This window comes from Siphateles boraxobius, unplaced genomic scaffold, assembly GCF_051911475.1.
Source record: "Siphateles boraxobius isolate OS27281-9 unplaced genomic scaffold, OSU_SipBor_1 143, whole genome shotgun sequence".
Taxonomy (NCBI): domain Eukaryota; kingdom Metazoa; phylum Chordata; class Actinopteri; order Cypriniformes; family Leuciscidae; genus Siphateles; species Siphateles boraxobius.
Window position 1 is genome coordinate 1,643,175 of NW_027508748.1, and position 12,413 is coordinate 1,655,587.

At 35.6% G+C, this 12,413-nt stretch overlaps 1 protein-coding gene across 6 annotated transcripts in view; it reads right to left on the reverse strand.

The window, feature by feature from the left end:
- Window positions 1-12,413, reverse strand: part of LOC143738308 (NACHT, LRR and PYD domains-containing protein 12-like) — a 159,068-nt gene that overhangs the window by 104,723 nt on the left and 41,932 nt on the right. For all 6 annotated transcript variants that reach the window (XM_077230394.1, XM_077230395.1, XM_077230397.1 and 3 more), the window contains 2 exons: window positions 3,852-4,022; window positions 3,291-3,464 (listed from right to left, as the gene is read on the reverse strand). In XM_077230394.1, the coding sequence (XP_077086509.1) occupies window positions 3,291-3,464; window positions 3,852-4,022 (345 nt within the window). The remainder of the gene's footprint in view (window positions 1-3,290; window positions 3,465-3,851; window positions 4,023-12,413) is intronic.

The window sequence follows — 12,413 nt, forward strand, 5'->3', positions numbered from 1 at the left end:
TTATAGACAATAAATTAAATTGGAAGTCCCATATATCTTATATTAAGAATAAGATCTCAAAGTCAACTGCAATATTAAATAAAGTTAAAGATTTCTTAAATGAAAAATCATTATATATTTTGTATTGTTCCCTTGTGCTTCCATACATTATTTATTGTGTTGAAGTATGGGGAAATACATATAAAACAAACACCAATCAAATTTTTTTGCTTCAAAAGAGAGTCATTCGAATAGTAAAGAAAACCACCTATAGGGAGCCAACAAACTCCCTTTTTATTGAATTAAAGGCCCTAAAGTTTAAAGAATTAGTAGAACTAAAAACATTACAAATCATGTACAAAGCAAAATACCATCAATTGCCAGAATGTATCCAGGGGTTGTTCACAGAAAGAGAATGATAACATGACTTAAGGGGAACTTGTATATTTAAAAAGAACCACGTGAGGACCAATGCAAAATACCATTTTTTTTCAGTTAAAGGTGTACATTTATGGAATAACTGTCATGAGGAACTAAAAATATGTGGGACACTTAGTAAGTTAAAGAAACTATTTAAAAAATAATGCAATGAAACTATATGAAACAATTTAAAGAGTGATAAATGAACAAGCTGTGTTTGCTGTATTTTGGATTGTGCAATTGTATTGCATAGGAAATATTAATGTTTTTGTATTTTGTTTAGATTTGTTTGTCAACATTATAATGATGTAAGACAATACTTATTTTATTTTATTTGATTAAAATATGAGATGTTTTCAAAAAGGGTAGGCATTATAAGCAAGAGCTTCAGCCTACACCTGTTTCAGACTGCAGTAAATATGCTGTTGTTTTGTCAGCTCAACTGTGTTGAAACTAAGTTGTCTGTCTGAAATAAACCAAATACCAATGTGCATAGCTTTCCTCTGCTTTGTTTGCCATGTCGTTCTTCAGGCGCATATAACACATATTTATTAATTTAGTCATTTGGGTCTCTTCTAAGTGAGTGGCCGACGAAGCGTAACTGCCTTTGTTGGATTTGAAGGATAATCTTGTTCTTTTCGACTGCTTCGTATACAGCTTGGTTACTTATTCGATCCATTTTCTTGATGCCGAGCATGATTCTGTAGCAACTGGTGGCGAAGCTATTGAGTGAGTTTTGCATTTTCTGGTTGATAATCCAACTTTCACAGCCGTACAGGAGGATGGAGATGCACGCTGCTTCAAAGATGTTTAGTTTGAGTTTGATTGGAAGAGTTTTTGATAGTGTCTGTAAACCGCAAAAAGACTGTTTAAATATGAATTGCGTGTCTGTGTGTGAATGATGACTGAACAGCACAGGCGCACGCACACAGTTGTTAACTACAGTTATACAGCGCGTGTCTGTGTCATTCATTCACTCTCGCACCTATATTAGTAAACATGTTATTTTTACATGGACATGTCCAAACTATATTGCTACAGCCTACTGAGATGAGTAAAAATAGACTGAAATATGTTGAAATAAAATGTCTGTATAAGCAACAAACCGCAAATGAACATGTAGGCTATATGCCAATATATCATAAACGATATGTTACAGACTAAATATGAATGTTTAGACAAGATTTCGTTGATTAGTTTTGGATAGATTATAAAGTTTTGACAAAAAAAAAGACTACTGCCACATTAAATAGGTAAGCTTTTGTTCGCCAATTTCTGCTCATATGTTAAATATACTATAGTATGATTTTTGTCAAAAATAAAGTAGGTGTATTGAATTATCAACTAAGATGTAATTATAGTGTTTGTTCCAATATTTAAACTAAGGAATCCTTACCTTTTTAAATGCGTATGATAAAATGTATACTTTTTACAAAGAAAGAATACACTTGAAATATTGTTAAAATTGTAATTGTTGTTGTAATTGTAACCTTTTTTTAATTGGTTACAATTTCAAAAATAAATAAATATATATATATATATATATAATTTCTTTTGTCCTAGCATTTTTTGGTACCCAGTGACACACTATGTGTGAAAGGCTCATTAATATGCGGCTCATTATCCGGCATTGTCTTCTCAGGTGTGAACACGCCTCCACACATATTGCCTTTCCAAACAAAAAGTGTCTTATAAAATTTAAATCAATGTATTGTTTTATGTGAATGATTAGGCAGGATGAAAAAAATTCTAGGCGACAACATCCATCAGTCAAAAGTATTGTGGACACATATTTAGTATGTGTTTTGTGGACTTATTTCAGAGGCTTTAAGTTTTAGTTTTTTCAATAACCATGCATAAACGATATTCCTTCAAAAATACAAACATGTACATACATGTTGCTCACATATTATGGTAGCCCTGTTTGTGCTAAATAGAGTGCAATGACAACTTTGCCATTAATATGTTTATAAGCAACTGAAAAAAGCACAAATGTCAGAGCATGTCAGAACATCTCAAGGACCCCAAAAACACCTCAGACCCCAGAGGGTTAAGATGCACCTGCGGCACATCTAATTATAGCCTCTGATGAGCATACATTCCAATGACGTCACCGTCTGAGGCTGTCAAGTTCAATGTCAATATCATTGACGTGTTACACACATTATTCACAGCTGGTCATACAAAGATGTATTTCCAAAGCGCTTCAGCGCAGCATTGAGTGTAGCTTTTGAAAGGGAACAGACTCCTACAAAGGTGTTGTGTGATAGAGTTGTGAGGCCAGAAATTGAGCGGACCTTGGTGAAATAGAGTCGACCTCAATGCCTACTCTCAGATTACACGATTTTACAACATTTGATACAAATAATGACAATTTTTTTTTTTTAAGTGAAAATCAAGATTAGTTAAATGTGATTTTTTGGTCAGCCAAAAGTTTGATGAAAATAACAAAATCCATTTATAAATAAAATAATCAATGAACATAATGATAAACAGATAAATAATCATAGGTAGAGCATTAAAGGTTTCTAATTACATGTGCATAAAACTCTGCATGTTTTGCAGAGTTGACACAATCACAGACATGCATGTAGATTTCTTGAACATGTTTAAGTTAGAATCCACTCATAGGTCAAAGTCAGACTTTTTGTCCGGTGCTTAGTTCTGCATGCTCGTCACCCTGGCCTTATGTTGCTTTGCCACAGATGTGATGAGAGAGCTTTAGCTTCAGATATCAAACACACTAACTGTGATTATGTTGAATTTTGCGATTCATGTAAAATCATTGTTAATTATAGTCCTAAACACTCTGATTGGGTCTCACTATGAACTATTTAAAAATGTGTCTCTCTAAGCACCAGATCATGTGACTATCTAAAAGACGATCTTACCTTAAATTCTCCAGTTTACAGTGAGGATTCTCCAGTAGAGCAAAGAGTGGCGTCACTCCTGAGTCTCCTAGTTTATTCCCAGACAGATCCAGTTCTCTCAGGTGTGAGGGGTTTGATCTCAGAGCTGAAGCCAGAGCAGCACAACCTTCATCTGTAACACCACAATAACTCAACCTGTAGAGAACAATGACACACTCTTCACTCTCTCTGTAATCCATATACATTTTAAAGATTAATAAAGGATCTCTGTAAGCTATAATGTAGCTGATATTCATCTAATCATGTTCACACTAACAGTGTTAAAGAATGAGACAGACACCAAGAAAATATGAATTATCAAATTCCTCAGTTATCAGAAATTAATATTCTTAATTTTGCTTATCTTTCTGCACATGTATTTTCATTCCTATTTTCATTCAATTCATTTCATGTTTATTGATAGTGTTTATTTTGTTTGTGTAATATTTTTTTTAATAAGTTTAGTTTTGGTCTAACTATAAACAATTTAAAATGTGTCTCTCTGAGCACCAGATCATGTGACTATCAGAGACAGGATCTTACCTCAAATTCTCCAGTTTACAGTGAAGATTATCCAGTCCAGCAGAGAGCAGATTCACTCCTGAGTCTAGTTTATTATATGACACTTCCAGTTCTCTCAGGTGTGATGGGTTTGATCTCAGAGCTGAAGCCAGAGCAGCACAACATTCATCTGTGACACCACACTTCAACAACCTGTAGAGAACAATGACACACTCTTCACTCTCTCTGCAACCCATATATTTTTTGAAGATCACTTATAAAGCATTTCTTTATGATATAATGTAGGCAAGGAAAGGCAAGTTTATTAATATAGCACATTTCATACACTGTGTATGAAATTACTAGGTAATTCAAAGTGCTTTACACAGAAATAAATTAAAATAATCACAAAATAAAAGCAAGAAAAATTTAAAGTTATAAAAGGAATTAAAAGAGATATAAAGATGATACAGTTATAACAGGTACTAAAAGAGTAAAAAGATGATACATAGATAAACTTCTTATCTGGCAAAACACCGTTGTATAATATTTTTCACAGCTCCCAGTTTTACTCTTAGATTTTCCCATTACACTGTGTCTGTTGTGTTGTTTTGGCGTGCCGAAGAAATCTATCGAATGTCTCCAATAGACCCGATTTTTCACTAAGATCGGACAGGAGGAGCTCAAGGACTCACGGGGTAACCTCGGGTTCACTTCCCCACCAGTCCGCACCCCAAAGATTTGTTCGGAAGCTCTAGGAATGGAATTGATCCAGTCCGCACCCCACAGAACCTCAAGTTTAATTACATGTCAAACTCACTACTCCACCACATACCCAGGTCATCAGCATGGTTCTATCTCTCAATTCTCAGTGCCATTTGAGTTAAGTTTAGAATTAAAAGGAGGATGCAAAAATAAAATACAGTGTAATCAGTCGGACATACAGTGGCACAGTACTCATTCAGTAAATGCACAGCTGTAGCTGATACAGTAGGTGGACAACCAGAATGCCTATTACAGCCGCGGCAACTGCCGCGTGGCAAAAATAAACCAGTCGCATTTCAAAGTCGTTCGCGAAATGACCACCAGGTCGGCGAGCTACCATTGTGTACAGTTTATGAAATGAACACCCCGCCATCCCGCGGTGATGTGTGTGTATTGCGCAGGGGCATAGTCACACGAATAGTTTACATTGATTGAAACTAATTTGTTTAAAAAGGAGGAGGCTATTGCCAGCAAAGGCAGGTTCACATAAAATCATTATGACACGACATTATTTTTTGATCTAACGAGCATCTGGTTTGGCGATGTAAAAACGGACTGTAGCTACGTCGTGCTTATTGTTTTTTTCTTCTTCCAATTAGACGAAAACATGTACTTGTTCAATTAATAAACAGTTTGTTTGATGACAAATCGCTAAAGATGAAATTGGCCTCGCTTTCTGTCATTGTGATTGATTGTGCGTTTTTTTTTTTTTTTACGATATTCGACTTTTGGTCGATTGGCATTTTTTGGCAGAAATTCACATCCCTACGCGAGGCGAACTATTTTCAAAGACTTACTTTTAGGCATTATTTGGGTAGCACACATATCCTGAATGCCTTCGGCAGAATTCAAATGAGCCATTTTAATCTAGATTAATTCAAAGATTACAGTGAGATTAATCTAGATTTAAAAAATCAATCTATGCCCACCTCTAATATATATATATATTAGTGCTGTCAAACGATTAAAATATTTAATCGCGATTAATCGCATTAATGCCATAGTTAACTCGCGATTAATCGCACATTTTTATCTATTCTAAATGTCCCTTGATTTCTATTTGTCTCATTATTTTTTCTAATTTTAATGCTCTTATCAACATGGAAAAGTGGATCAGCAGTAAGTTTGTTCTTAGCTGTGGTATCCATGTGCTTCTGTCTGAAGTCATCCATTGTAGAGCTTAGATCGGGCCCAAAAAATCAAGCCCGACCCGAGCCCGTGCGCATTGTGTCCGAGCCCGGCCCGACACATAAACTGTAATTATGAGCCCAAGCCCGATTTAAACCCGTCAATTTTTTTCATACGTGGGTCGTTATAACTGACGTTCTCAACTATTTTCTATGTTACTTTCTCCCGCCCGCAACATTTTTGTCCCGCTCCCGCCCGCAAATAGACTCTTTTTTGTAGGCTACCTCCAAATACTTTCGCCTACGTGTCGCCACCATACACATCAGCATAAATGCTCCTGATAAATTATTTGTTATTAAAGCATTAACACACAAACCACTGTTATAACATAAAAGCAAGCAGGCTACTGAGTGCATGGTTTGGCATGACTGAATGCGCGCAAAGTGCGCTCCCTTAATAATTCCTAAAAAGCTGACATCAGTTCATCGCAATCTCACACATCTGTTATTATCAGTGAAGCTGACTGCACAATGCTTCTTTCATAATATATACACTTTGTTTGTTATAATTTGAGGATTTGCCAGCTTACAGAATTCAGCACTGAACAAAAAGTCTGTTTTGAGCGGTGAGGGGAGTCTATTTTAAATGCTTCTGATGCTTCTTCATATGTCTGTGATTGGCTACATCCCTCAACGCTGCAAACATGTTATAAAAAGAAACTCTGGCCTGTAAATCGTTTCTATTTTGTTTTAGTTGTTCTTGTTGCTTTTCTGCAACATGAATAAAAATGTATTAGTTTTTATGTTTTATTCATAGATATTTCTAGTTTGCGGGAGTCCCGCTAATCGTTTTATTCTCCCGTATCCGCACACAGAGTGAGTGCATTACCGCTCGAGCCCGCCCTCGCACTCGGCCATCAAATCTAGTCCCGCGCCGCACTCTACTGCGTTGAGAGTGCACGTCTCTAGATCGGCGTCTCGCGCTCGCGCCATCCACTCAAAACGTACCGTAAGCCTACTACTCTTTGGCCGGCGCGCAAGCCCAAACAAGTACGTGTGGCGTGCCTGTTGTTTTGTTTCCGGTCTAGCTATCCGGTGTGATGTTGTTTGCTAGGCCAAAAAGAGCGTTAATCTCGCGATAAAAAAATTGACGCCGTTAAAATGTGTTTGCGTTAACGCCGTTAATAACGCGTTTAACGCACAGCACTAATATATATATATATATATATAAATATATATATATATATATATATATATATATGTATTAAATATGCAACAAGCATGTTTAAACAACAAACAATAAAATCTGAACCAGCGCTTCTGCTCCTGTATTGAGAGATAACATGCAGCGCGTTTCAGTTACGATCCTGGTTCCAGTGGCCTTAATACATTGATTCACAGCTTTTTAAATTGTCACAAAGTGTTTTGAGGTGGTTTTGAACAAAATATTGAAGTATATAATTAAGTATTTTGACACACCACGCCGAGTGCGCATTCTAAAATCGGGTTTTATTCTGGCATTGAATTAGAGTTCGACAAACAAGGCGGCGCGTTCACTTGAATAAATTTTTCTCATAACAGCTAAAATAAAATCATCTTTTAAAACTGTAAAAGGTCTACTTTTTTTCATGTAAAGTAGGCCTACACTCACAATAGGCTAACGACGAAACGTTTTCTCGCTCATGTGAGCGAACACACACTGGAGAAACAAACGTTTGCCCATTTCTCAGTGAGTTAAGACATGGCCAAGTGGTAGAATTTACGGTACAAGCATTCAGATGTCATGGGTTCAAATCCCGATCAAACATGGCCTACTGTAGTTAAATTTTATATTTAGGCTATTAATGCAGAGAGATTTGTCTAGTTCTAAAACTCTGTTACACCATTTAGTTTTTTGCTTATATTTATAGAATAAAATTACCATGCATTTCCATTTTACACTAAGGAACAAATAATATCCAACAGAACAACTTTATATCTGTATAACATTACCAATCGTAATTTCAAAAGCGGTTCTGTAAAAAACAAATATATATATATATATATATATATAGCCTTTGATTCCCTATAGCCTATAGAGTTTTTAAGGTTTTAAGTAAAGTGCGATTTGCCAGGGGGGACGGGGATTTCCTTCTGGTCTAAACATCCCTGCTTCTGCTGCATTATTTTAATCCCCACACCCTTCCCTTCAGAGTAATCTGCTATAGGCTACTTCACCAATAGACCATAAATATATAAAATAAAGATAGCCTATGCAACAGGCACGTTTAAACGATAAAGAATAAAACCAAAACCAGCGTTTCAGTTGTTCATTAGTTCCAGTGGCCTTAATGCATGCACGGCTTTTCAAAATGTCACAAAGCGGTTCGAGATTATTTTGAATGAAATATTGAAGTTTATAATTAAGTGTTTTGGCACACCACTGTAAACTTTTTTTCATCTTAGGCTAACGACAGAAGTTTATCTGTCGTCTCTGTCTCCGGGAACTGCGCGTCACAAATATGAACCGAAAGCCACTTGCCTCAGCTCAGTCACGATAGGAAATCGACTATGTCTAAAGCCTTTAAATGTCTAAATATTTAGGCTAATAAATGTTATCTGATTATGTAATCCATATGAAAACGAGAGGTACCCGTTTAGCCATCCTGTAAGCGCTTCCCAATGAGCTGCATACATAATGAGCATACATAATGAGCATACATTATTACATACATAATGAGCTGCATATTAATTACCCTTTCACATAGGTGTGTCACAGGGTACCAAAGAATGCAAGGACAAAAGAAATTATCTATATATACATATTTTACAATTAGAAATTGTAACCAATTACAAATAGGTTACAATTACAACAACAATTACAATTTTAGCAATATTTCAAGTGTATTCTTTCTTTGTAAAAAGTATACATTTTATCATACGTATTAAAAAAGGTAAGGATTCATTAGTTTGAATACCGGAACAAACACTGTAATAACATCTTAGTTGATAATTCAATGTACCTACTTTATTTTTGACAAAACATCATACTATAGTATATTTAACATATGAGCAGAAATTGGTGAACAAAAGCTTAACTATTTAATGTGACAGTAGTCTTTTTTTACAGTCAAAACTTTATAATCTATCCAAAACTAATCACAAAATCTTGTCTAAACATTCATATTTAGTCTATAACATATTGTGTATGATATATTAGCATATACATGTTAATTTTTCAGTTTGTTGCTTATACAGACATTTTATTTCAACATATTTCAGTCTATTTTTACTCATATTAGTAGGCTATAGCAATATAGTTTGGATGTGTTCATGTAAAAATAATGTTTACTAATGTAGGTGCGAGAGTGAATGAACGGCACAGACACGCTGTGTAAACAACGCTTGCGCGTCTGTGCTATTAATTCATCATTTAGCCTGCACACAGACAAGCAATTCATATTTAAACAGTCTTTTTGCGGTGTACAGACACTATTCAATATCGCGATTAGAACAAAGCACTTAAGAATAAATTACTTACTACATCAGCTGGATCCGTTGCTCCTCGAAATGAAACTACCAGCCCTTCTGGTACATTTTCCAGGGTTATTAGATAGTATTATTCCTCACAGGTAGCAAGAAAGTTTTTATTAAACATGATGTGTTTTATAAACCAGCTGGTGGGCGTTGGCATGTTTGAATGGCTTGTCTTAGATCATTTGCGTTTGAATACCGCGCGCTCACCGTGGGCGTGTCACATTAGCAGAATAATGAGCTGAGAGAACGATAATGAGATCGGTTGACAGCTCTCTCTTTTTTTATAGATTACATAAACAGAGAATATTTATTTTAGTTTTGAATTAGATATTTTAAAAGTACAAACTTAAATTATTATAAAGATATATTGCTAATGCTTGGGTGAATAGTATTCGCTTGTTTAAGTTTAGAGACGTGCTCCAGAAAAAAGGTTAACGGAGATGGAGAGACAGAAAGCACACCGTGTTTATTTTCTTTATTTTACAAAAGCACAATGTTTTATTTCGATTGTAAGTGGACACATAAAAAAATAGACATTCAACAGTTTATTTTTTTATATTTCTTAAGTCTGAATGACCTAAAATGACAGAGTATTTTTAGTCTATTTTCCTGCTATGTGAAAAAAAATAGAGCAAACGCGCCGGCGCGTTTCTCGACCCCAGAGGGTTAAATTGAAGTGTTCCATATTTATTCAATTTAATTTCAGTAATTTCAGTATTGTGAATATGAATTCTTTTAACTACTTTCACTTGAATTCATCTGCTACCAGCTTTCAATCGCTCTAAATAAGCCGCGGCGCGGCGGCAGATTACACAATAGAGAGAATAAATGGACACTATTCAAAGTCTGTGATTGTAGCGCCTCTTAGCGGTAAAAGGCAGCAAATACACCCCAAATTTTACCGGCGGTAAAAGTATTATTCTGGTTGTCCACACACTGTATTCATCTAATCATTTTGTTATGTCCTGGGGAAGTATAATATGCATATATGTTTTGGGGTGTGCATTATTCCCTGTTTGGGTGTGTTTTAGCCATGTGCTTTCTGTCTTTCTCACTCACTCTGCTTGTCTTGCAGCTAATTATCTACTAATTATCTACTTTCTGCTCAGCTACTGTTCGGACGCTCTTGCTTACTGCTCCGCGCTTTGCTCTATCGCTTTTATATTTTTATATTTTATCTCCTTTTATAACCTAATTTTAACTTCAGCAAATCAGCACAACCCATACAGAAATGTAATATATGTAAATATATGTAATTTACATATATAATGTCAGTGCCCATGTATGTCTGCTGCCTATATGAGAATGTATGCAAAATTCATATATATAAAAGACATAGACATATATGAAACATATATTTCAAAATATAGCAAAAATGGCCGTTTTCATGTAAGTGCCATATATTTTCCAGTATATGCACATGAATGTTAAATATATGTAAGACGCATATATGTATATATGCATATATGTACTTATTTCAATGCATCAGTATCACATGCATGTATGTTTACATACATTTATTAAATATGTGGGAAACAAATATCTATGTCACATATTTATACTTAATGTTGTCCATATATGCGAGAAACCAATGCTATACTGTAATATATGCAGATATTTGGTATCATATATGGATGAACTCAAATATTTTCTTCACATGTTTGGACACATAAATGTTCATATATGTGGCAGGCATATGTTGTGTTCTCAGATAAGTCAAATAAATGTATAGATATATGTCATGCTATTTAAAATATAAGTACATATATGGCCATATATTACATTTTTGTATGGGAATGCTCAAACGCTTGGATTACTACAAAAAAGCAGAATTCTTTTATTTGAACAGCCTCCCACTGAAAGCTTACATTCCGGGGAAGAGAAAACACAACTGCCCAGCTCGCCCTCCCCCTCCTCCTGTGAGAGCTCTTTGTCCTCTGCCACAACGCCAGGGCTCACACCCTCCTCCAGCGGCTCGAGGTGAACCACAAACAACTGATACCAGCTCTCAGTGATATGTGTCGGGTCCCCGCTATGATAACAGTAACTTTCTCAAATGTTTACAGAACAAGCGGGAACCCAGTGTGCCTGTATCTTTCGCTATTGCTGTTCGATTACATGATAGAAAGTCTAAGGCCTTCAAAAGCCGTCCAGCAAACTAGGGATGCACCGATCCGATACTCAGCATCGGTATCGGCTCCGATACAGCCATTTTTGCCGGATCGGGTATCGATCAGACGAGGCCGATCCAAATCCCATATTGTGCGTATACTATTCTGTGTTATTGTTAAGCCCCACAAAAGCACCAAAAACATTATAAAGCACCATAAAGTTTTCGTGCACTATATTACAAGTGTTCTGAAGCCATTATAGTATAATGTGAGATAGAAATTAACATTTAAGTCATTCAATTCAAGATCACGTAAACTTTTCCCTCCGCTGCGGCTGTCTATCATTCTTCATTCAGTATTCAGCGTCGCATTCCGTTACGACAGTCAACATGATGAAACCCTCTCCAAGATGATTCAATGTTACTATTATTATACTTGATCTGTAGATAAAGGTCTATGGTTTCGCATAAAACAACTATCTTGTTGGACTTTATTGCTGTAACTTAATCATGTTTCTACCTGGTGTCTGTTAGATCACAACACTAGAGTAGGCTAGAGTCCACTATAATTGTTCTTCACGCGCACAGTAACTAAAATTAAAACTGTTAAAAGAAAAGGCTCAATAAACTATTGCATAGATAGATACTGTGTAATACAGTACGCATCAATATGTCTTTCGTTTGTGCTCTGAACTTTTCAATGCAGACTCTGCGCGCTGTGACTCCATGTTACTTCAAGCGCATTATTCTGCGCTCGGGATGCGCATAAGCGCTCTGTGCCGCACTGTATTGCAGCCTTTCATATCATAATACAGTGACGCAATGAAAGATTATTAATAGCCTATCTATCATTTGTTGCAGCCTCATTAAACAGGTGTGCTATACATTTAAAATATGTCTCAATTGTATAGTAGCCTATAGCTATATATAAAATAATTTATCTTTTTGATTTTTGTTAACTTGTTTTTCATGAATGTATTTTACAATACAAAGAGCAATGTGTAACGGATTTACCAGATTTACTAGATTTAGTGTTACACTTATTGTCTCTTATTTGTTTTTTTCACTAGATGTTCAGATTTTATA